The sequence below is a fragment of the Bombina bombina genome, chromosome 3, assembly GCF_027579735.1.
Source record: "Bombina bombina isolate aBomBom1 chromosome 3, aBomBom1.pri, whole genome shotgun sequence".
Taxonomy (NCBI): domain Eukaryota; kingdom Metazoa; phylum Chordata; class Amphibia; order Anura; family Bombinatoridae; genus Bombina; species Bombina bombina.
In genome coordinates, this window is record NC_069501.1 from 1137064918 (window position 1) to 1137092030 (window position 27113).

Consider the following 27113-nt stretch of genomic DNA (forward strand, 5'->3'; position numbering starts at 1 on the left):
TAGATGCCGCTTTGCAATTAGCTAGATTAGCGGCGAAAAATTCAGGGTTTGCTATCGTGGCGCGCAGAGCGCTTTGGCTAAAGTCTTGGTCAGCGGATGTGTCTTCCAAGACAAAATTGCTTAACATTCCTTTCAAGGGTAAAACATTATTTGGACCTGATTTGAAAGAGATTATTTCAGACATCACTGGGGGAAAGGGCCATGCCCTCCCACAGGATAGGTCTTTTAAGGCTAAAAATAAGCCTAATTTTCGTCCCTTTCGCAGAAACGGACCAGCCTCTAATTCTACATCCTCTAAGCAAGAGGGTAATACTTCACAACCCAAACCAGCCTGGAGACCAATGCAAGGCTGGAACAAGGGTAAGCAGGCCAAGAAGCCTACCACTGCTACCAAAACAGCATGAAGGGATGGCCCCCGATCCGGGACCGGATCTGGTGGGGGGCAGACTTTCTCTCTTTGCTCAGGCTTGGGCAAGAGATGTTCAGGATCCTTGGGCGCTAGAAATAGTTTCTCAAGGTTATCTCCTGGAATTCAAGGAACTACCCCCAAGGGGAAGGTTCCACAGGTCTCAATTATCTTCAAACCAAATAAAAAGACAGGCATTCTTACATTGTGTAGAAGACCTGTTAAAAATGGGAGTGATTCATCCAGTTCCAATAAGAGAACAAGGGATGGGTTTTTATTCCAACCTGTTCATAGTTCCCAAAAAAGAGGGAACATTCAGACCAATTTTGGATCTCAAGATCCTAAACAAATTTCTCAAGGTTCCATCGTTCAAAATGGAAACTATTCGAACGATCCTACCTACTATCCAGGAAAATCAATTTATGACTACCGTGGATTTAAAGGATGCGTACCTACATATTCCTATCCACAAGGAACATCATCAGTTCCTAAGGTTCGCTTTTCTGGACAAGCATTACCAGTTTGTGGCACTTCCATTCGGATTAGCCACTGCTCCAAGGATTTTCACAAAGGTACTAGGATCCCTTCTAGCGGTTCTAAGACCAAGGGGCATTGCAGTAGTACCTTACTTGGACGACATCCTGATTCAAGCGTTGTCTCTGTCAAAAGCAAAGGCTCATACGGACATCGTCCTAGCCTTTCTCAGATCTCACGGATGGAAGGTGAACAAAGAAAAAAGTTCTCTGTCCCCGTCAACAAGAGTTCCCTTCTTGGGAACAATAATAGATTCCTTAGAAATGAGGATTTTTCTGACAGAGGTCAGAAAATCAAAAATTCTAAGCTCTTGTCAAGTACTTCATTCTGTTCTTCGTCCTTCCATAGCGCAGTGCATGGAAGTAATAGGATTGATGGTTGCAGCAATGGACATAGTTCCTTTTGCACGAATTCATCTAAGACCATTACAACTGTGCATGCTCAGACAGTGGAATGGGGATTATACAGACTTGTCTCCGACGATTCAAGTAGATCAAAAAACCAGAGATTCACTCCGTTGGTGGCTGACCCTGGACAATCTGTCACAGGGAATGAGCTTCCGCAGACCAGAGTGGGTCATTGTCACGACCGACGCCAGCCTGGTGGGCTGGGGCGCGGTCTGGGAACCCCTGAAAGCTCAGGGTCTATGGTCTCGGGAAGAATCTCTTCTCCCGATAAACATTCTGGAACTGAGAGCGATATTCAATGCTCTCAAAGCTTGGCCTCAACTAGCAAAGGCCAAATTCATAAGGTTTCAATCAGACAACATGACGACTGTTGCATATATCAATCATCAGGGGGGAACAAGGAGTTCCCTGGCGATGGAAGAAGTGACCAAAATAATTCAATGGGTGGAGGATCACTCCTGCCACTTGTCTGCAATCCACATCCCAGGAGTGGAAAATTGGGAAGCGGATTTTCTGAGTCGTCAGACATTCCATCCGGGGGAGTGGGAACTCCATCCGGAAATCTTTGCCCAAATAACTCAATTATGGGGCATTCCAGACATGGATCTGATGGCGTCTCGTCAGAACTTCAAGGTTCCTTGCTACGGGTCCAGATCCAGGGATCCAAAGGCGACTCTAGTAGATGCACTAGTAGCACCTTGGACCTTCAACCTAGCTTATGTATTCCCACCGTTTCCTCTCATTCCCAGGCTGGTAGCCAGGATCATTCAGGAGAGGGCTTCGGTGATCTTGATAGCTCCTGCGTGGCCACGCAGGACTTGGTATGCAGACCTGGTGAATATGTCATCGGCTCCACCATGGAAGCTACCTTTGAGACAGGACCTTCTTGTTCAAGGTCCATTCGAACACCCGAATCTGGTTTCCCTCCAGCTGACGGCTTGGAGATTGAACGCTTGATTTTATCAAAGCGTGGATTTTCAGATTCTGTAATAGATACTCTGATTCAGGCTAGGAAGCCTGTAACTAGAAAAATTTACCATAAAATATGGAAAAAATATATCTGTTGGTGTGAATCCAAAGGATTGCCATGGAACAAGATAAAGATTCCTAAGATTCTATCCTTTCTACAAGAAGGTTTGGAGAAAGGATTATCTGCAAGTTCTCTTAAGGGACAGATTTCTGCTTTATCTGTCTTACTACACAAACGACTGGCAGCTATGCCAGATGTTCAAGCATTTGTTCAGGCTCTGGTTAGGATCAAGCCTGTTTATAGACCTTTGACTCCTCCCTGGAGTTTAAATCTAGTTCTTTCAGTTCTTCAAGGGGTTCCGTTTGAACCCTTACATTCCGTAGATATTAAGTTATTATCTTGGAAAGTTTTGTTTTTGGTTGCAATTTCTTCTGCTAGAAGAGTTTCAGAGTTATCTGCTCTGCAGTGTTCTCCGCCCTATCTGGTGTTCCATGCAGATAAGGTGGTTTTGCGTACTAAGCCTGGTTTTCTTCCGAAAGTTGTTTCCAACAAAAATATTAACCAGGAGATAGTTGTACCTTCTTTGTGTCCGAATCCAGTTTCAAAGAAGGAACGTTTGTTACACAATTTGGACGTAGTCCGTGCTCTAAAATTCTATTTAGAGGCTACTAAAGATTTCAGACAAACATCTTCCTTGTTTGTTGTTTATTCTGGTAAAAGGAGAGGTCAAAAAGCGACTTCTACCTCTCTTTCCTTTTGGCTTAAAAGCATTATCCGATTGGCTTATGAGACTGCCGGACGGCAGCCTCCTGAAAGAATCACAGCTCACTCCACTAGGGCTGTGGCTTCCACATGGGCCTTCAAGAACGAGGCTTCTGTTGACCAGATATGTAAGGCAGCGACTTGGTCTTCACTGCACACTTTTGCCAAATTTTACAAATGTGATACTTTTGCTTCTTCGGAGGCTATTTTTGGGAGAAAGGTTTTGCAAGCCGTGGTGCCTTCCATTTAGGTGACCTGATTTGCTCCCTCCCTTTATCCATGTCCTAAAGCTTTGGTATTGGTTCCCACAAGTAAGGATGACGCCGTGGACCGGACACACCTATGTTGGAGAAAACAGAATTTATGCTTACCTGATAAATTACTTTCTCCAACGGTGTGTCCGGTCCACGGCCCGCCCTGGTTTTTTAATCAGGTCTGATGAATTATTTTCTCTAACTACAGTCACCACGGTATCATATGGTTTCTCCTATATATATTTCCTCCTGTCCGTCGGTCGAATGACTGGGGTGGGCGGAGCCTAGGAGGGATCATGTGACCAGCTTTGCTGGGACTCTTTGCCATTTCCTGTTGGGGAAGAGAATATCCCACAAGTAAGGATGACGCCGTGGACCGGACACACCGTTGGAGAAAGTAATTTATCAGGTAAGCATAAATTCTGTTTTTTATTTATACAGTATCACGCTATGTGCTCTTTCTTTTTCTTTGCTATATCCCATTAAATACGGTGAGAGCCAAGATCCAGACTGAACCACCATACTACGAGGAGACACCAAGCCAGTGATATAAAAGACAAGGAAGTTCCTAGATTGAAAGCACCATACACAAGTCGGCACGAATTTAAAGACCTGGATCTCTTCACACACAGGAGGAAAATCCAAGACAGACCGGAGAGAATTAAAACAGACGCGCTGACATTACCTCATATGATTGAGGTACCCTCTGGTAAGGGTATACTACTTATCCCCCAGTACCATCGTTGCAATTTCTGCTATTGACTTCTACTTACTATCACCATTTTATTGCACAACAATACTTGTACTTTTATATCTACCTGACTTTGTCCTAAATCAGTTTACGTAGAACCAGTGTGAAAGATAGGACAATCGTCTATCACACCTGAGAGACATCCATTATATATATATATTTGACATAGTAACATTGTATTCATATCCTACGTGTTTGTAGCGCTGAACTCCTTTCGATATTTCGCTTGTATGTTATATATATATATATATATATATATATTTAAAAAGAAAATACAATTAATGTGATATTATATACCTCTGCCACTTCCTATTTTTAGAGAATTCTTGTTCCCACAGTTTTACCAGCACTGCATCAATAGTATTGCAATCATATATCAACTGTAGTTCTATGGCTGTATTTATAACAATTCCTCTCTTATTAAGTTATAAGGTTCACCACGTCACTTAGCTATTATCCAATAATTAATCAATTAGTTAAATCTACATTCAGATAGGTATAAATAACAAATTTCCATTTTTAAAGCACCGGACCTTTTTTTTTTTTTTTTTTTTTTTTTTTTTTTTTAGGAAGCCTATAGACTTAATAATTGTACTTATCACGATATCCCTGAAAGACATATGAGGCCTGCAGCTATTTTTGGCCTGTTGTCTGTATCACCAACAATACTCTTGTTCTTTTATCACTATTTTGGTGTGATATAAACTAAGACAAAAAATTTAGTAGTCAGAGAGTCCCATTTTACAGGTGTGTAAACACTATTTTAACATATTTTAGTATTTAATCATAAAATAAGTCCCAGAGGTGGATCCTTTGCTCAGCCGTCTTTTTGATAAGCAACTTGTCCCTTTAAGAAAATGCCAACATCAATGTGCCTCCATTAAAAAGTTATCACTCTTAACCAGATTGAGGCTTTATATGAGGGCTATTAGCACATGCACAGATGGTAAAAAGTCATTCACATTTGTATATTAAGTCTCCAATACTTGCGAGACAGAGAGATGTTACCTGAATGGTGTGTTCTTAAGTCCTTACCCCCTGTTCTCTTGTAGGGGCTGCAATATTAACCTGTCTTCTATCCTTCACTCCGCTGTATCGATCTTACAGCTAGGGCCTGAGGCTGCCTCCCACAGATAAGCCGAACTCACTACGTCAGGAGGGGGACTGGGGGCTCAGCTCTCTAGATCGCTTGATCTTCTCTGGTCTTACTGCATCCTGAAGAGCGGCCCTTCTCCTAGTACTGCTGGCAAATGCGAGCCGTGGGATTCACCCGCTCTCTCCGCACATTCAACCTGGACGTGTGAGGGGAAGCTGGAAATGCACCTGTCAGGCCTCTGTCAGGCTAGCTTCTTTTCCCTTTCCTGCTCGTGCTTTCTCCTCACACACGCTGTCGGCAGCCCTCTGCGCTCCCCACTCTTAGGAGCAGGCACAAACAGACCACAAGAGGAGACAGGATCCTGGCCCGGTACCTCTGAGTTGGTCCAAGGGTCAACGTTATGGGGGATGATTCTAGCGTCTCGAGACACACAAGCTCCGAGCAGCAACAGCCTACATGCTCCGCCCCCAGCCGGAAGTCCAGCGTCAATTGTTAGATCTATGCTCTCTATCTTAATGAATGTTTAATAAAGGTTCCTATGCTAGGTATATGATCATAAATATAATATTTAATAGCTATCTTTTCACAATTAATTGGAACATTTCCTCTTAATCATACTTGTAAAAATTATTTATATATGTATTATTCTGCAGTTTCTAGGTGGCTGCTTTCAGTATTCAGCTTTTTTCAGAGTTGAATATCCTCTTGTGCAAGTAAAACACACTAAGATCTGTGCAAATCCTGTGTTTCACTTGCACAAGAGGATATTCGGTTCCAAAAAGAAATGAATACTGAAAGCAACCTTCTATTTCTGCATTCGGCTGTTATTGTTATCGGTTATTTGTAGAGCAGCAGCAGAATCAGCAGCGCTATAAACAAAGACATGGTATACAATGTAACCTTTATAGGGATTAAGTGGGTAGAGGGTCCTGCCGAAAGTTGCACTGTTATAGTCGGCTCTTATGAAGGTGATTTGCAAACAGCTGGGCTCATAGGCTTACATGCTAAGAGGGGTTCAAGGGAATAACAAAGCAGGAGAGGAACTGGGGTTAGGAAAGGTTAGTGTAGGTTATAGGCATCCCTGAACAGTGAAGTCTTTAGCGAGCACTTGAAACTTTCCAAACTAGGGGAGGGTCTTGTGAAGTGAGGCAGAGAGTTCCACAAGATGGGAGCCATTGTGGAGAAGTCCTGTAGACGGAATGTTAGGAGGTAACAGTGAAAGAAACTGCCAAATGCACATCTCTAATATGTAGTAACTGTTTAATATTCAAAATGCCATATGCTGACATAATCTGTCATCATACACATAACTAACATACCAAATTCCTTAGATTCACTTTCTGAAATATATTTCAGGGTTGGGGGATGTTGACTGTTGACATTAAAGATGGAAAACCAGTTTATTTAATCAAAATAGTCATTTTGGATTTTTTGGATAACGAAAATAACCAACTGGCTTGAAATTAACCTCAGTAGCTATTGTTTATGTAAAACATTATGATATTTATCTGTGAAGTGTTCTTTATTTTATTTTTTTAAATTACATGTTCAAAATTATTTGAGAATTGCTGACTTAATATGGCTTAATATGAGCTAGATTACAAGTTAAGTGATACTGATTGTGCACGGACACAACCTTGAACAGCTAAATTAGAACATCCCATATGTATAACACGGCTTCCCATAATTTTTAGAGGTGAAACTGGGACCACCTGGTGTGGTGCCAGTGGGGGTGTGGTCAGGAGCGTGGTCAAGGGGGCGTGGCAATTACCGGTCCTTTTAAAGTAGTAGCTTTTATGTGTGTAATGTTTTGTGGATACTCTACCCTTCCTCAGTCAAACAGGTGAATCACAAAGTTTTAATAGACCATAACACCCTAGTGAAAAGTTTAAACACACAGTTTAAATAGACCATCACCCCCTAGTGAAAAAGGCACCATTACGTTGTTATGGCAAATAAATCATTAATCTAAATCTCAGATTCTAAATAATGCCAAACATCAAGCATAATTATCACTTTCATAATTATCAATTTCACAATTTAATATCTACAGTGTAATATGTGTTTTATGTGTCTAATTAAAGGGACATTGTACACTCATTTTTTCTTTGCATAAATGTTTTGCAGATGATCTATTTATATAGCCCATAAAGTTGTTGTTTTAAAAAAATGTATAGTTTTGCTTATTTTTAAATAACATTGCTGTGATTTTCAGACTCTTAACCAAGCCCTAAAGTTTTATGTGAATACCGTCAGCTACCTTCTCCAGCTTGCTCCTCTTTGTATAAAGGGTCTCTTCATATGCAAAAGAAGGGCGAGGGTCTGAGATTTCCCACTTGCAGTGGGCTTTCCAACTACCTTTTTAACATAACTAAACTGAGAGCTTCTAAGTAAGTTTTTAAACAGTTTTGTACTGGATTTTTATATCAGTATCTGTGCATCTTATTCTTTATAGTAGTGTCTATTACATGCAGTTATATGAAAATGTGTGTATACTGTCCCTTTAAGGAACAGAGCCAAATACTGATAAGGCATAAATACAACATTGAATGAAAGTGAAAAAGAAACACGTACCTGCTAAAGCTGTTTAAGAGGCTACTCTATACCATAATACAGGAAGAGTATAGCCAAGATGCTATCCTGCATGAAGTAAAGCAAGATCCAGGCCAAAAATCCTTCCTGTCTGTACTTCCTATTCATACCCATATGATTCCCCTAAAGGTGTATTACCGGCAATGACACCAGGGGTTGGAGTGTTAAATTCTTAGACAAAATAAACCAAGTAGTACTAAAAATTAAAAACCCTATGCTGCTCACTCAGCCTGTATTACTAAATGTAAACTTTGAAGGACACAAACGTTAAGCTAAGCAGGGCTGTATGTAACAAAGTACCAGCATCCAGCTATGCTGGAGAGCCACAGTCCAGTCATTTTGAATAATGTGTCTGGGTTTCAGGTGGTCTGAAACCCGGACACATGATTTGAAACCTGGAGGTGGCGACCCTACTGGGACAGAATGAACAACTGGGTGGGACACTGGGACAGCGCCTCCAAACCGGGACAATCCCAGTAAAAGTGGGACTTCTGGTAAGCCTAATAACAGGAGGATGGAATTGGCATTCTAGATAAATTCATCTTGATGTAAGTTCATTGTTGCGTGCCCAATGCACTCAATAATCAACTTTATTATCACTTTAAAAACTGGTGTAAGCTGATACCAGGAGTGTTAACTGTTCCCACCATTAATACAGCCTACCAAACCCCACCCTTATAAACACCTATACCACAAGACCTCCCAATGCACTGAACCCCTAAATAACAACTCTCCAACACCAACAATCCCTATGAGGGGTTGTAGTGTTTTGGGGGTTAAATTCAATAGGGGAGAGTCTCACAGTTTAGGGTTAATAGTGCTAATTAGATGATGCATTTTTTTAAATTAATTTTTGTGCCTTCACTATACATTGTGTAATGTAAAATACTTTGTTTGCACTAATGCAGTCTACACTGTTCAGAAAATTCTCACCAGGCACAAAAAATTACAATATACTTGTAATTTCAGAATAAAATTAGAAGCGGAATGGATTTTGGAGAAGCTATATTAACCCTCAATAAACTGATTGCTTGACATCTGCAATCAGCTGCGGAAGAAGGCGGCGACCATTTGTGGCATTCAGCTCTTTTCAGAGGCAGGATATGTACAGATCTTAGTGTGTTTCACTTTCACAAGAATAAATGCAGCTCTGAAAAGAGCCAAATGCCACAAGATGCCGCCCTCCTCCGCATTCGGATCCTAACGAAGAACTGAATGCACGTGTCTACTGATTGCATCTCTGAGCTCAATTGCTGTGTGATTAAACCCCAGAAGCATTATATGCTAGGGTCAGTACAGAATGTCCCTTTAATATAAAAATAAATATATACTGACAAAAAATAATTGTCACTTTAATTATACTAGTTTTGCTGATTATTGTAATATTTGTAACATCTCAAGACTATTGTAACAGATACGGCATTACCATGTAATAGTCATTCACCCACCTTTACATATTAAATATAATATTAATATATTGCATGTGTTATGGTACAGAACATACAAAGTATTCAGTGTAAAGTAACTTTATGTGCCTTTATATTACTAATATGACATTGGTCCACCATGTTCCTTATACAGTTGTGCATAAATATAGATCTGTGTGCAGTGACCTTGGTTGTTGAGACAAATTCTATGGATGAGGTGAAAACAGAGAGAAGCCAAAATATATTGAAGATGGGATTAAAGGATGAGAGATATAGGTTTGTTTCTGTCAACTTTAATATGACCGAACAGACCTGACTAATGAAAAGACTCCTGTTAATAAGACATATTTAACCCATAATGTAATTCCCCATAGATTACGTTTTGAGTTTTATGCCACTTTAACTATGAAAATGTTGGTTTTCCACAGCCCTAAGACCTTAAAGGGACAGTAAAGTAAAAATTAAACTTTCATGATTCAGATGTGCATTCATTTTTAAACAACTTTCTTATTTACTTCTAGCGTCTAGCGTAATTTGCTTTGTCCTCTTGGCATCCTTTGTTGAAAAACATACCTAGGTAGGCTGCTGATTGGTGGCTGCACAGATATGCCTTTTCATTGACTCACGTGGTGTGTTCAGCTAGTTCCTAGTAGTGCATTTCTGCTCCTTCAACAAAGGATACCAAGAGAACAAAGCCAAATTGATAATGGAAGTTAAATTGGAAAGTTGTTTAAAATTGTATGCTTTATATGAATCATGAAATAAATAATTTTGGGGGGTTTCATTTTCCTTTTAAGGTGGACTGGAATGCATTCTGCAGAATACAAAACCCTACAGTGATTGTTTCATCAGTAAATGAGTTTTTTATATCAGTCCTTAAGTAGCCATAGCAAAAGGGTCTAGAAAAAATACAGAGGAGCTTGTTTCCTCTCACCTGCCTCTTCAGATGGTTATATGATCTACAGGTGTTGCATATGTATGTGACATGAATACTGTGCTGTACCTGACTTCAAAATGAATGCACTATAATTGTATCCAGTACAAGTGCTTAAATCTTGTGTCGTTGGGCCTGATTATCAAAACTTCGTTTTGGCGAGATGATCTAAAATGTCGTCAGTATGGCTCAATCCTTCAAATCATTTTAGAAAGTCAGATTTTAGCTTGGGGCCTGTTTATCTAGCTATGCAGGGTGCTGTATGCGAAGAAAGAACACATGCACTGCAATATGTGAAAAAAAAATCTCCCAAAGATTTTGTGTGATCATCAGGCCCTTTTGTGAGAGAATCTTTCTGGGGAACAAAATCTTTCTGAGCATGTGCACAAGCTCACAGGGTATACTAGTGTGTGATTGGCTGATGTCTGTCACATGATACAGGGGGCAGAATATGGGAGAAAAAATAAATTTGTCAGAAAAAAAATCTGCTTATTTGAAATTCAGTGTAGGTGTTATTGCATTGTCTTTTTATTATTCACTTGTTCATTATGCAATTCTGGTGCATTAAGTGGTATTTTAAAGTTATGGTAAATTTAAGCTCTTTACATATTTGAGTAACAGCTTATAGTAGCTTTTTTTAATATTTGTAAAATTATTTAATTCCTTGAACGTCACGTTCCTCCGCCCCCTTACAAACCTGGTAGTTGGTATTGTGTGACGTAGAGAGCGGTCCCACCTGCTTTCTATGTAGGGGTGTAATACACGCCCCCAAATTTATTGTAACCTAATTTATATTTTTTCATTGAAGGCTCGTACAGAATCTATTTAAATGTCATCTAACATATTGATATTCTTGAAATGCTGCAGTGTTTCAGAGATCCACTGCTTACAAGGTAGTATCGGCTTGCTGTGACGTTAGCAAGGAATTCCCTGAGATGTCGAGTGAGCATGCGCGAGTCGAGTATGCGCACAAAGTCATTGAATGGCAAAATTAAATAAGCACAGGCGCATTAGAAGAATGGGGAGTATTAGGATTTCAGTTCAGTGCCTATCGGCACAGATTTTCATTGGATATTGATAAAAGAAAGTCATAAAATAGGGCATAGAGGAGATGGGCGGAGGAAGATGGAAATTAATCTACAAGAAAGATAGCTAGGAAAGATTTTAGTAAGTGTATTTTTTAAAAATGAATAAATGAAACGTAGGGTTTTTTTGGTGTTCTGTTATGTGGTTAAATGCAGATTGCTCAAGTTTACCATGACTTTAAGTATGCAAAGTGCACGAGCATTTTAAACACAGCTCTTGCTTAGATAGCCCAATGGGCTTGTATCATATGCTAATGACTCAATTTGTTCATTGCTGACATGATACAAACCCCACTGGCTCTCTGAGCAGTTGCAGTATTTAATATACTGGTGCACTAAGAATATCTAGCTATACTTCACATGCATGTGCAGATAAAATTATTAACACTAAAACAGTGCTAACTTTTACCATAAACATTGTTGCCAATGTATGTATATTGTAAATCTGTTTCTATTCAAAGAGGTAATTCATCTATGTACACTACATTTTGATTTTGACCGTAACATCCCTTATGTACTTAAACGTATTTTGCTGTGACATCAGGAATACTTGATTCATGAGTTCATGGTGTTTGCCTGTATTACTATGTCATATAAGCCCTTGCATCTTTTTTTATAACTAGTTAAAATAACAATATTATTATTTTTTTGTAGAACCACACACGGGCTTCCACATTGCATTTAAAATGCTAGACACTGACGGCAATGAGCAAGTTGAAAAGAGAGAATTTTTTAAGGTAAGCATAATTGTTTGCTTTAATTGCTTCAAAACGTTGTTTAAATTGTATTTGTTAGTTGGGATATATCTGCTGGAAGCATGTGTCATGCCCATAAGCACACAGCAGTTGTTTTATAATTGTTCTGTAATCCTTATATTGAGAGACATGAGGAATGGTGTATGCTTTTTAAAACAAATCCTGCTAAGGGATTATGTAGAGTACCAAATCCTTTTGTTTCTAAATGTTTTATTCTTCCGTATCCCAGCTAAAAAAAAGCTGAGTTGTAACACAGCACCATGTAATGTATTTATAGTGTTTACTCGCAGAAGATGACTTTCTCTGGGCAGGAAATAATGTGACCGGTGTCAAAATAAAGTTTTACACACAGTTAAATAATTACATTTCTAATTTAAAATTGGCGTGCCCTGTTTTGTATGTATTAAAATATCATTTTCATGTTTAAAAAATGGTGTTAACATAACTCCCAATATGTCTCAGAAGGTTTCCAGGGTTTGCATATTTTGGACCAGATTACAAATGGAGCGCTAATTTATCACACGCCCGCAAATGGGCAGATTTGCAATTTTACGGGTGCAAGATAAATAACCAGTCATTACAAGTGGCTGGTTATTGCTACCGCGAGCTCATGGTAGCAATAACAGCTTATAAAATTAACCAGAGATCAGATCTATGTTTACATTTATAAATGTGTCCCAAATGCCTGAAAATCAAGTGCTAGTTTTTTTTCTTTTTTTTTTCTTTTTTTTTTTTTTATGTTGCATTTTTTTTCCAAAAAGAAACCTGCACTTAGCATTTTTTGGGGGCTAAAATCAGCAGTTGTGAGGTGTTAGAAAAAAAATGGCACTGAAAAGTGCCTTTACATTGCGGTCTATGGGAACTGCATATGTACTGTATAGGCTTATATACATATATATTTATAATTTGCTGCCCGAGGTTCTCATGTCGTGTCTCTCTGCATGAGAACGAGGCTCCCATAGGAGCCTATGGAAGCGTGCTCTTGTGAGCGCAATGCTTCACAGCAATGTGAACGTGAGCTTGCTTTTACATTGCTTTCAACTTGTAATACTAGCGCATGAAAGCAATATTAAGTGCTCCACTTGTAATCTGGCCCTTTGTGGGGGTGACTGTGTGGAGCTGAGGTACTCCCTAAAAACCAGGACATTTGCCCTGGCCAGAGATGATGGGGGAACAAAAACAGACAAATCCTGCAGGATCCAGGACAGTTGAGCGATTGGTGTAAAACACTTAGGTAAAGTCTTGCTCTTCCTGAGATGGGGATTGGTGGTTGTGCAACTGCTTGTGATTAGCGTACCAAATGTGTTCTGCTCAGGGGCTGACATGCTTGCAGACCCTAAATAGGACTTTACCCCATGCAGAGGGAATAAACACATTGTTATCTAGTGTCAGTTTTATAACCTCTATACCAGTGTTTTTCAACCAGTGTGCCGTGGCACACTAGTGTGCCGTGAGAGATCCTCAGGTGTGCCGCGGCAGACTGACAACAGTGTGACATATTTTTTAAATTTTGCTTGTTTTTTATTCTGGGCCGTTTTTTTATTTTGAGTGAGATGACTGAGGGTAACAGCGTAGTGGCAGCTCGCTCCCCCAACCCGTGTTCACACTTGGAAGGAACCCCCACCCACCACAACACGTGTCTAGTGCCGGCTATACACACCGCAACACTTCAATACCCCATGCATGCTGGCACAGCTTTGCTCCTCCTCCAGAACAGTTCCAGCCAGCAGGGGTGTCCCTCTTTCAAATTTTTAAATATTGGGAGGTATGTGACAGGCTCATCAGGCATCATTTACAACCATGACATATTGACATTCATTCACAGACAATCATTATGATTGTTTGTGAATGAATGTCAATATGTCATGTATAGTTTGTAGGAGGCATGACAGCACAGTACAGTGTGTGTGTATGTGTATATATATATATATATATATATATATATACACATACGGTATTAGGCTACAATGTGTGATTTTGTAAAATTTTGGGATGGTGGTGTGCCGCAGGATTTTTTAATGTAAAAAAAGTGTGCCACGGCAAAAAAAAGGTTGAAAATCACTGCTCTATACTATTATAGCACTCTAGTGGCAAGCTACCCTTGGATCCTCTCTGCTGCCTGGGGCTGCCACCTTATTTTCAAATCAGCCTGACCTACATTACAGATGACTTGTACTGGAAATATTAACCATTTACAAGGACACTAAATTGTTGTTATAAGCCCCTCACAAGGCACATCCAACCCCAGCAAGCTTGTCAATAAACTCAGAAAACATTTCTAGGCTTTCAAAACATAAATACATTTCTTTCTAATGACACGGTGAGTCCACGGTCCATCATAATTACTATTGGGAATATAGGAGAGAGCTTAGGTGAATCTCAGCTCCTGAGTGTCTCCCCAGGTCCTGGTGTGTAGACGTAGTAGAGATCGTCGGTTTTCACTTTGGAGTTTGCCTCTGAGGAGGGTCGTCCTACCTCAGGGCCCTTCCTTTATCCACAGATCTTTCTCTAGAACTTCTGTTTGGAGGTTGAGCGCTTGATTTAGCTAAGCGTGTTTTTTCGAATCGGTCATTGAGACCATGGTTCAGGCTCGTAAGTCTGTTTCAAGATGGATTTTTCATAGGATATGGCGTAAAAATCTTTATTGGTGTGAGTCAAATGGATATTCTTGGGGTAAGGGCAGAATCTCAAGGATCTTGTTTTTTCTCCAGGAAGGCCTGGATAAAGGGTTTTCTGTCAGTACCCTCTAGGGTCAGATCTTTGCGCTATCCATTCTGCTGCTCATCTGGCGGACATGCTGGATGTCCAATCCTTTTGTCAGGCCTTGGTCAGAATCAGGCCAGTGTTTAAAACAGTTGCTCCACTTTGGAGTCTTAACTTTATTCTTAAAGTTTTACAAACATTCTCCGTTTGAGCCTATGCATTCCATATATATTAAGTTATTATCTTGGGTGGTTTTGTTTTCTTACTGCTTTCTCTTCTGCTTGGAGAGTTTCTGAATTTTCAGCCTTGCAGTGTGATTCTCCTTATCTTATTTTTCATTCTGATAAGGTAGTCCTGCGTACTGCCTTAGGTTTCCTTCCCAAAGTGGTTTTGGATAGGAATATTAATTAAGGATTTGTTGTTCCTTCTTTGTGTCTTAATCCATATTCTCATAAGGAGCGTTTGTGCACAATCTGGATGTGGTTCATGCATTGAAATATTATTTGCAGGCGACTAAAGACTTTCGCCAGTCTTCCTCTTCATTTGGCATATGAGTCTGCTGGACAGCAGCCTCCTAAGAAAATTACGACTCATTCCACTAGGGCTGTTTTTTCTTTTTGGGTTTCAGAGATGAAGCTTTTGTGGACCAGATTTGCATAGCTGTCACTTGGTCTTCTTTACATATTATTTCTAAATGTTTACTTGTTTGTTACTGTTGCTTTGGCTGAGGCTTTAGCTTGGGTATTAATTCCCAATAGTAATTATGATGATCCGTGGACTCACCGTGTCATTAGAAAGAAAATTAAATTTATGCTTAACTGATAAATTATGTTTCTTTCTTGACACGGTGAGTCCACGTCCCACCCTGTATTCAGACAGTTTATTTTTTTCATAAACTTTACACACCACTGCACCTTATATTACTTCCTTTCTCCTTTCGTCGAATGACTGGGGGTTGTAGGTAAGGGGAGTGGTATTTAACAGCTTTGCTGTGGTGCTCTTTGCCGCCTCCTGCTGGACAGGAGTGATATTCCCAATAGTAATTATGATGATCCGTGGACTCACCGTGTCAAGAAAGAAACAAATTTATCAGGTAAGCATAAATTTCATTTTTAGCATTGTTATCTTTTAGGTAACTTTTCTTCTTTCTGTCTCCTTGGTCTCTTATTCTTTAAATATAGATTACCAGTGTGGTTACTTGGTAGTTTAGGTGTTGTTATTAAAGGAACATGAAACACATTTTTTTTCTTTTATGATTCAGATATAGCATGCAATTATAAGCAACTTTGCATTTTACTTCTATTATCAATTTTGCTTTGTTCTCTTGATATCAATTGTTGAAAATTATACCTAGGTAGGCTTAGGAGCAACAATGCACTGCTGGGAGGTAACTGCTGATTGGTGGCTGTACATAAATACCTATGTCATTGGCTCATGTGATGTGTTTAACTAGCTCACAGTAGTGCATCTTTTCTCCTTTAACAAAGGATAGCAAGAGAATGAAGCAAATTTGATAACATAAGTAAATCAAAAAGTTGTTTAAAATTGCATGTTCTATCAGAATAATTAAAGAAAAATTTAGTTTTCATGTCCCTTTAAAGACACTTGGCCAGAAATCAGCAAGATGTGTTTGTAGAACAAATTGCAGGTAATAGGCTGCCTATGGGGCTGTAAGCAAGTAAGATTATGAATGTCTCACATGGATATAAGAATATTAGTAAGTATATTTAAATAAATATTTGTATAACTTCAGAGTGGAGATTAGAAATTAATTTTGATTTATTTTTTAATAAACCTCTTTAATGAAATATAATAAATAAACAGGGCAAAATCAGCTAACGCTCTCACTGCGCATGTGCAAACAACAATGTATGTTCATGCCACATCCATATGGACACGGTTATGACTGATTAACAAGGTTCCTTTTGTGGTACAGTGAAATCGGTAAAAACAAAACAAAAATGTATAAAAATATACTAATTTCCAAAACAAACCTGCATTATCCTTTGCAAAAATACTCAGATTTGAAGCTGTAATGTTGTGCATCTTCCAATTTGTGTTTAATGTCCCTTTACTTGTTTTTTTCACTGTATCGTTCTCATGTATTACTCTTCTGTTTGAGAAAATCTTTCTTTTCTTCCTGGCTATTTGCTTATTGGGATAAGAGCCCACTGGGCTAAGATTAAGTGGTGAGATGGACTCGGTGGCGAGATCAATTTAGGATTAGGATACAAGTGGTATATTATCTATAGAACCTTTTAAAGGTGCTGTAGGTTTAATTGGCTCAAAGAGCTCAATGGTGGGCTGGCAAAGATCAGAGAAATAAACATTCAAAGAAAATGGTCAGAGCAGTAGAAATGAGTTTGTGGTTTAAAAAAACGTCACAGTAATACACTGCAGAAAAAAATATATTTTGTACAGACAAGAGCTGTAAATGAACACAACAAAGATGTTTGTATGCTGTAATTGGCTTATTTTTACATGTTACATGCATATAGAACAACTGAGAACGTAACATGTAAGTGGTGTATAATGTATATGTTTTTATCAATGGCACTTTAAGGGGTCAATTTATCAAAGGCTTCACCCCCCACCCCCCCACCCCCCCCCTACGACTGCAGGTTCTCACAAGAATATTTATCAAGCAGTGGTCATCAGAACGCTGCTTCCCTAACCTCTTTTCCACCTCTTAGGTGGAGAATTTGAATCTCCCCAATTGACAGCTCCTGCCCGCGTGTGATTGGCTGTGCGCAGTCTGGGGGCAGCGCTCCACAAGAGCACAAAATAAATAGGTAACATGCACATTTCTGTATTGTTCCAGCCACGTACACGCTCCTACACCTTCCTACCTGCGTTTCAAGAAAGGATACCAAGATAACGAAGTAAATTAGACAATAGAAGTACATTGGAAAGTTTTTTTTTTTAAATCTTACTCTCTATCTGAATCATGAAAAATCTTTGGGGGTTTTATGTCCCTTTTAAAAGCTCAGGAGGGAATAGCTACTTTTTATGGTGATGGATCTTTCTGCTAGGGCTATGGTTTCATACATGGGATTTTTATAAACAGTTGTACAAAGCAACCTTTTGGTCTTTATTTGCATGTTCACTAAAATCTTACAAGTGAACATATTTGTTTTATCACTAACAACATTCTATAGGAAGATTTGCAGACAGCGCGTCCGTACACCATCCCATGTGTTAGGTAGTAAACCACCAGTACATTTCTTTTTAAAGACACGATGTGTCCACGGATTCTTATCCTTACTTGTGGGATTACACCTCCTGGTCAGCAGGAGGAGGCAAAGAACACCACAGCAGAGCTGTTATATATAGCTCCTCCCTTCCCTCCCACTCCAGTCATTCTCTTTGCCTACGTTAGTGCTAGGAAGAGGTAAAGTGAGGTGTTAGAATAGATTCTTCAATCAAGCGTTTATTATTTTTAAAGTAGTGCCAGAGTGTGCTGCTTTGTTCTATGGTGTTGCTGTAGTCCATATCAGTCTCTTCAGTAGAGCTTTTGGTGGCTTTAGAGCAATAGGAACTAGTGGGACATAATTCTCACTTCGCCTCCTATACATTTATGCTGCCCTAATCCAGATAGCCTAAGCACATTTAAGGTAAGTGGTAGCTTTGTTCATTCTGGGGAGCAGACTCAGAGTAAAGTGGGCACTTAATCTTAAACTTTATTTGAAGTTTGCATAAGACTCATTATGGGCTTCTTATGTGGGGACATTAATCCCTCTTGTATGGAGGGTTCAGTTTGGACAGCTACGAGTACAGGCACTGGGGCTGGGAGAAAGCTTGTAGTCTCTTACAAGATTTTTCTGTGAAAGGCAGTCTTAAAAGGATGTTTTGACTTTTTTTATTGTAAATGGTGTTACGGTTCATCATTTATTTTTGCTCCGTTGTCGGTTAATGTGTTTGGGGAAGTTACACCCACGATGGGCGGGGCCACATTTTCATGCGCTGCTGTAAGCTTACTGTGCAGTTTTAAGCCAACAGAAGTGGATGTTGTTCATCTAGCTCTATTACCGCATGTCTTTCTGAAAGTTCAGGCAAGCGGTTGTAGCGTTTGTGGGCTCCTGAGTGTCCGGATCGTTTTTTTCATCTAAAAGTGATATCAAGTGTTCCGGTCAGGGAGCGAGTCTGGTGGCATATAGGCACCTCAGCACAGTTGCTGAGGTGTATAGGTGTCAGATTTTAGTTTTATTTAACTGTTGGGGAACTTTTTTCTGCTTTACAGTAAAAACGTTGCAGTTTTAAAATTTAAAGACACAGTATCTTTTTGTTTTTTTGCCCTTTTTTCTGTCATCAAATTTTTTGTTAATAATTTGATTAGCTTTGGCCATATGTTTCTTATATAATTTAATTTCTTAAAGAGACAATAACGTTTTGTTTTTTTTGTTTTTTTTTAAAAAAGAGGATTTTGTATTTTAGTATGGACATAGGAGCAGTGCAAAATGTTACTTGCTCCATGTGTTTGGATGCTAATGTGGAACCACTAATCCCTTTCTGTCCCTCATGTATTGAGAAGGCTTTAAGCTATAAGGAAAAGATTTTTCATAAACAAAATTTTTTAAAGGCGGATGCTTCTCAGGAATCTAATGATAAGATTCAGAGTATGCCGCAGCTTTCTCCCCAAGCGTCCCAAGATTTAACGCCCGCAAAAGCAGTGCCCTGTACTTCTGCCCTAGCGCCCGCTGAAGTTACCTTAAAGGATATAGCTCCGCTTATGTCTTCTACAATTTCTGATGCGTTGTCTGCCTTTCCTATGTTACAAGGCAAACGTAAGAGGAAGAACAACCAGGTTGTCAGTTAGGTTTCTGATGCAATGGTGGCAATCTCGGATGTACCCTCCCAGGGAACTGAGTTAGAGGGCATGGAGGTTCTATCAGAAGGCGAAATTTCAGATTTAGAAAGTTCATTACCTTTGACTGATTCGGAGGTTGTATCTTTCAGGTTTAAACTAGAACACCTCCGCCTGTTACTCAGGGAGGTTTTGGTAACTTTAGACGACTGTGACTCTACAGTAGTAGTCGCTCCTGCGAAGTCTAGTAAATTGGACAGATATTTTGAAGTTCCTTCTTACTCAGATGTTTTTCCAGTACCTAAACGGACTTCGGAAATTATTTCCAAGGAATGGGAGAGACCAGGTATTCCTTTTTATCGCCTTTGGTGGGATATCAAACTATTAGAAAAATATCTCATACTTAAAATTGTGCCAAGGGGACTTAGAATAAAGAAATTTCCTACCTTTCAAGTACAAGACAGACTTCATTGAGGAATGGAATGATGTTCTATCCGAGTGCTCCTATAAACTAATGAGACTAATCATAACCTATAAAGAGAAACAACATAATATAATAACAGAAGAGATAAGGGAGCTACAAAAAGAGATTAATAAATTCATAGAACATGATAAATACGTTACACTTGATAATATACTGCACGGGACAATTACAGCAACTAAGCATGAGACTGACATTACCAAGAAGGGGAAGTTTGAACGCGACAGTTTGGATTACAGTAACAACACAGTATATCTATGGAGACAGAATAATGGTTCACATTTTGGAAGATCAAGGTCTAGAAATAGATGCAATAGAAGGAGAGTGACTTTCTCTGACACTGACAGGGAATCAGGAGAAGATACTACTAATGGACATAGCAAAGTTTCTGAAATACAACAAGAGGCACGAAGCCCAATAGAAGATATACAAAGTACATCTGAAAATCTAGTCTCAGCTGAGAATACTACTAGCATATATAGGCAAGCTATAGAGGAGCAGGTTGCATATTCTTTAGATAGGGCGCCAGTTAAGGAGACAAGAGGCAATCAGGGAATAGTCACACAGAAAATAAAAATGAGTACACAAAGTAGTAATGTTAATTTGAGAGAAGAGGGTAGAACAGGTGAGAAGCAGGTTTTTCAGAGAGGCAGATCAAACCTAAGAGGAGGAGACCGCATAAGAGAGGGGGCAAATGCAGGGAAAAAAGGATATACCCTGAGGGCCAACACACAGCAACAGAAACAAACAAACAAATACAAGATATAACTGTTATGAATTTGTCTGATATTGAGTTAGGGCAACTTGAATGTAAAGTATTGACATATGGCTTAGTGTTTGTACCATCTAATGATTTTAACTTATTTGATACTATTATTGACCTTAATAAATTTATAAGGAATTTAACCCTTAAGAAATACTTTAAAGAGACTCCCAGGGAAATAGCAACTCAAAGTGAAACATTGCAAAATAGGGAAACATATGGTGATAATCCCCTTCCAAGAAGCAAGTGATTACCTGACCCTATGGAATTTGGAAACTGAGTCCCTGAGTGAGGAGAATGTATCAGTTAAATTCAAATCTCCCATTACTTTTTATCCAACTAGAATTAGAGGTATCTTCTTAGAGGCTTTCCATAAAAGAGTGGAATTGGAATTACAAAAGTTACAAGAAAAACTACCGAATAGAGCACATAATCTAACTAAACAAGAAAAAGAAGCAATTGAGAAATTATTAAGTAATGAAGATATAGTTATTAGGAGTGACAAGGGTGGTAACATCGTGGTACTTAATAAAAAAGATTACTTTTCTGAAGCATTGAGGCGGTTAGAAGATGAGGAAGTTTATAAAAAGCTAGATTTTGATATATAATGAAATAGTAGATCATTTAAGATGGCAAATAATAGAACATGTGAAAGTCCCATGGAGAGGAGGAAATAGAGATAAATTGCTTCAGAAACGTGAGGCGTTCTGGATCTTCAAATTGAAGACCAGAATGCCCAAAGGGTTGAACATACAAGCAGATCTGATAAATTTCTGTGAATAAACTACTATGAAGGACAGATTGTATATTAGGAAAATACACACTTGTAAAGATAATCTGATACTGTGTAGATACCTATTTAAACTGCTGCATAGTTTACTATAAGGTTATGTGATGGCATATTTATGTGCTATTACATATTTACAGATTAAAATGGAGTATATTATATTCTGTGAAGTCATTTTGGGTTCCATTGTCTAATTATAGATTAATAAACATAGTATCTCTAACACTAATAATACTAACATACAATGTATCTATATTAACTGATAAGACTATTTTAGATGACATATACTGGAGCTTAGTAATAGAGAAAGATTGCTAATAAAATATATGTTTTTACATTAAACATAAGCATTGAGAAATTCTGTGATTTCTCTATATACAAAGCATATACCATGTATAATGTGTACAATTGAGAGCTAAAAATGTTTTATGCTTAGGTAATTGGATATTATAAAAATATTTATTTATGCACAGAGTAGTCAAATAGAGCACAACATATAGAGTGTTATTATTCTGGATTGCACTTTACAGACCTATAAAAATAGTAACTCTTAAGTTGTGAGAACAATGTACTACTTAGTTATATGAATGTGTATTCACAGTATAGTGGAATGTACTTGTTGGTATATATGTTGCAACTGTATTAAGGGTTAAATGTATGCAAGTATGTGCACGTGACAGGACATTGTATTTAAATAGAGGCTGATAGGTCAGTGCAGTACGGTCTATGAGGAAGGCGTAAGCTGAAACTTGTAAGACCGGTACTGCACTGGCCTCTTGATCCTGTTTTGCAATTTAAAGTTATAATATAAGTTATTTTTTATACTTTTACATCCGCTGCCTCGCTTTTTGTACTTAAATTCCTTTTTCCCCATCTCCTATTTTAAAAAAGATGTTTCCTATAGAGGATGCTATCAGGGAAACTTGGCAGACAGTTCCTAAGGTGAAAGGAGCTATTTCCACCCTAGCCAAGCGAACAACTATTCCCATTGAGGATAGTTGTGCTTTTAAAGATCCCATGGACAAGAAGTTGGAGGGTCTACTTAAAAGGATTTATGTTCACCAGGGTCTGCTATTGCAGCCAGCTGCGTGCATTGCTACGGTCACTAGTGCAGCAGATTATTGGTTTGATGCTCTGTCAGAATCTCTAAGAACTAAGACCACTTTAGAGGAGATCCAGGATAGGATTAAAGCTCTAAAGTTAGCTAATGCCTTTATTACAGATGCTTCTCTGCAAATTACTAAATTGGCAGCTAAAAGGTCGGGATTTTCTATCCTAGCCCGCAGAGATTTATGGTTAAAGCTCTGGTCTGCGGATGTGTCATCCAAGTCTAAACTTCTGGCAATTCCTTACAAGGGGAAGACCTTGTTTGGACCTGGTTTGATAGAAATTATCTCTGATATCACAGGAGGCAAGGGTCATCTCCTTCCTCAAGATAAGAGAAGTAAACAGAAAGGACGACAAAGTAATTTTCGTTCCTTTTGAAATTTCAAAGGAAATTCTTTCCCTTCCTCCTCTAAACAGGAAGGGAACTATTCACAATCTAAGTCTACTTGGAGACCCAACCAGTCTTGGAACAAGGGTAAACAATCCAAGAAGCCTGCTGTTGAATCCAAAACAACATGAAGGGCAGGCCCCCAATCTGGGACTGGATTTGGTAAGGGGCAGATTCTCATTCTTCGTTCAGGCTTGGGTTCGGGACGTTCAGGATCCCTGGGCAGTAGAAATAGTGTCTCAGGGATACAAACTGGAATTCAAAAACTTTCCTCCCAGAGGAAGATTTCTTCTTTCAAGATTATCTGCAAACCAGATAAAGAAAGAGGCATTCTTACATTGTGTAAGAGACCTCTTCTCCCTGAGAGTAATTGTTCCCATTCCAGTTCAGGGACAGGGTTTTTATTCAAATCTGTTTGTGGTTCCCAAAAAAGAGGGAACCTTCAGACCTATATTAGACCTCAAGAGTCTAAACAAGTTTCTCAGAGTTCCATCATTCAAAATGGAAACCATTCGTACCATTCTTCCATTGATCCAGGAGTGTCAATTTATGATGACAGTGTATTTAAAGGATGCATATCTACATGTTCCTATCCACAGAGTTTATCACAAGTTCTGTGGTTTGCCTTTCTGGACAAACATTTTCAGTTCGTGGCTCTTCCCTTCGGATTGACCACAGCACCCAGAATTTTCACAAAGGTTCTGGGGTCTCTGCTGGCGGTTCTAAGACCACAGGGTATTGGGTGGTGCTCTATCTGAACGATATTCTAATCCAGGCGCCATCTTGTCAACAAGCAATATCTCATACCAACGTTGTGCTATCCTTCCTGAGGTCTCACGGGTTGAAGGTAAATTTGGACAAGAGTTCCTTAATCCCGAAGACAAGGGTAACTTTCTTGGGAACCCTAATAGATTCTATATCTATGAGGATTTTTTTGACAGAGGTCAAGAAATCAAAGATTTTAGGAGCTTGTCGAGCACTTCAGTCCAATCCTTGGCCGTCAGTGGCTCAGTGCATGGAAGTAATCGGACTGATGGTGGCCTTAGTTTTTTTTAATCACCTTTTTATCATAGGCCAAGGTTAAGAGTTTTAGAAACTCGGACAAAGCATTTTCTGAATAGTTTTCCCCCTAGGCTATTAAAATAGCAAACAGGAATATTATTATTTCACTTTTGGTACAATAAATTGCACTTTAGTCACTCTTTGTGAATATATTTGATGGTTAGATTTCTTTTTTATGACACAATGAGTCCACGGATCATCTTAATTACTAATGGGATATTCACTTCCTGGTCAGTGAAAGGAAGTGGTAAAGTGGGGTGTTAGTTATGATTCTTCAATCAAGAGTTTATTATTTTTAAAGTGGTACAAGATTGTGCTGCTTTGTCCTAGGGTGTAGCCGTAGTCCGTATCAGTCTCCTCAGTAGAGCAGTGGTGGCTTTAGAGCAATGAGAAATGGTGGGACATAATTCTCACTGCGCCTCTCATAGATTTCATGCTGCCCTGATTGTGAAGATCTGAGGGAAAATAAAGAACTCAGTCCTTTTTATTCCACAGGCCTATGTGAGGGTGAGGACCTCTCAAGCCGGGTGAGATGCCTTGCTGTCGGGCATTAATCAGGTAAGTGCTTACTTTAATTTTTTCTGGAGGTGACACAGTTTTCACATCAGAAAGAGTGGGCACTATATTTACTTGAAGGAGAAAAGGGTTGACAGACTCTTTATTCTCATATGGGACAGTTTATTTCTCCTTTAGTATAGGAGAATTATTAGGCAGTGTAGCAGGCGCTGGGGATGCTGAGTGAATAAAACTTTTTGGCGGTTCCACTAAACTTCTGGTGGTTTTTACACAGTATAATACTGAACGGGAGGTTGTTTACAGAGACGCTCACGAGGGGCGGGGCTTAGTGTAGCGGGTTTGTTAGCAATGCGTGCCATTTCTCTGACACATACGGAGGTGACTCAGCTACAGGCCGGTTTTATAAGAACAAGCATTTCTAGGAGCGGTTTTCTTGCATTATTTTCTTGCTACTCTATAGATCATCTCCTGTCATAGTGGGACGTATCTCTGGTATTGTAGGAAGGTAGGCACCTCAGCAGACAGCTGAGGTGTATAGGTGTACTGTTTTTTTGGCCAAATTATAATTTTTACTGCATTCTGCAGTTTGAGTAAGAAAAGTTTAATTTTTAAAGGGACAGTAAAATTTTATTGCAAAGTTTAATTTTATTAAAATAGTTACTTTTTAGTTGCTAGTCCTGGTCATTAAGAGTAATAATGGACCATGAGGCGTTGCAAAATGTCACCTGCACTTTATGTTTTGATGCCAATGTGGAACCACCAATCCCTTTTTGTACCTCTTGTATTGAAAGGACTATAAGTTACAGGGATAAAAGTTTTCCTGCGCCATCACTCTCTGAGAAGGATGAGGGTCAGGAATCTAATGACAATGTTCATTTTATGCTGCAGCTTTCTCCCCAAGCGTCCCAAATTTTGCTGCCCTCACATGCAGTGCCCTGCGTTACCTCAGTAGCTCAAGTTGGGGTTACTTTAAAAGACATCGCTTCTCTCATGTCTTCTACAATTTCAAATGCATTGTCTGCCTTTCTAGTATTGCAGGGAAAGCGTTAGAGGAAAATCAGACATTCAGTAAGTGAGGTTTCTGACGCAATTGTTGCTATTTCAGATACCCCCTCCCAGAAGCCTGAGGAGGGGGGATACCGTAGTAGCATCTGAAGGAGAAATTTCAGATTTGGACAGTGTAATTCCTCTTGCTGATACTGAAGTTCTATCTTTCAGGTTTAAGCTAGAACATCTCCGTCTACTACTTAGGGAGGTTTTAGCTACCTTGGATGACAGCGACTCCATGGTCGTCGTTATTCCTAAGAAGTCCAGCAAGCTGAACAAATATTTTGAGGTTCCTTCCTCGACAGACGTGTTTCCGGTACCAGACCGAGCTTCTGAGATCATTGCTAAGGAATGGGAGAGACCGGGTATTCGTTTCTCCCCATCTCCTATATTTAAAAAGATGTTTCCCATAGCCGACTCTGTTAAGGAGCCATTTCCACCTTAGCCAAGAGAACTACTATTCCCATAGAGGATAGTTGTGCTTTCAAGGATCCTATGGACAAGAAACTAGAAGGATTACTCAAGAAGATGTATGTACATCTGGGCTTACAATGGCAGCCAGCTGTGTGTATTGCTACCATCACTAGCGCGGCTGCATATTAGTTTGATGCATTATCTGACGCTATCAGAACAGAGACTTCTCTGGATGAAATCCAGGATAGGATAAAAGCTCTTAAATTGGCTAATTCCTTTATTACGGATGCTTCCCTTCAAGTTATTAAACTGGGAGAAAAGATTTCAGGTTTCTCTATTTTAGCTCGCAGTGCCTTATGGTTAAAACCTTGGTCTGTGGATGTGTCCTAAGTCTAAGCTTTTAGCAATTCCTTACAAGGGAAAGACCTTGTTTGGACCTGGGTTGACTGAAATTATCTCTCATATCACAGGAGGTAAATGTCATCTTCTTTCTCAGGACAAGAGAAACAAACAAAAAGGACAACAAAGTAATTTTCGTTCCTTTCAAAATTTCAAGGGAAATTCTTCCTCCTCTGCCTCCAAGCAGGACCAACCTAGACCTTCATGGAGACCCAATCAGTCTTGGAATAAGGGAAAACAATCCAAGAAGCCTGCTGCTGAGTCAAAGACAACATGAAGGGTACGGATCTTGTAGGGGGCAGACTTTCCTTCTTCGTTCAGGCTTGGGTTCGAGATGTTCATGATCCCTGGGCAGTAGAAATAGTGACCCAGGGATACAAACTAGAGTTCAAAAGTTTTCCTCCCAGAGGCAGATTTCTGCTTTCAAAATTATCTGCAGACCAGACAAAAAGAGAGGCATTCTTACATTGTGTAGGAGACATCTCTGATCTGGGAGTGATTGTTCCTATTCTGATACAGGAACAGGGTCTGGGATTTTATTCCAATCTGTTTGTGGTTCCCAAAAAGTAGGGAACCTTTAGACCAATTTTAGATCTCAAGAGTCTAAACAAATTTCTCAGAGTACCGTCCTTCAAGATGGAAACTATTTGTTCCATTCTCCCTTTGATC

General features: G+C 39.3%; 1 protein-coding gene across 1 annotated transcript in view; it reads left to right on the forward strand.

The window, feature by feature from the left end:
- MICU2 (mitochondrial calcium uptake 2) overlaps window positions 1-27113 on the forward strand; it is an 811360-nt gene that overhangs the window by 584408 nt on the left and 199839 nt on the right. Inside the window, exon 6 of the mRNA XM_053708516.1 lies at window positions 11873-11955. Within this exon, the coding sequence (XP_053564491.1) occupies window positions 11873-11955 (83 nt within the window). The remainder of the gene's footprint in view (window positions 1-11872; window positions 11956-27113) is intronic.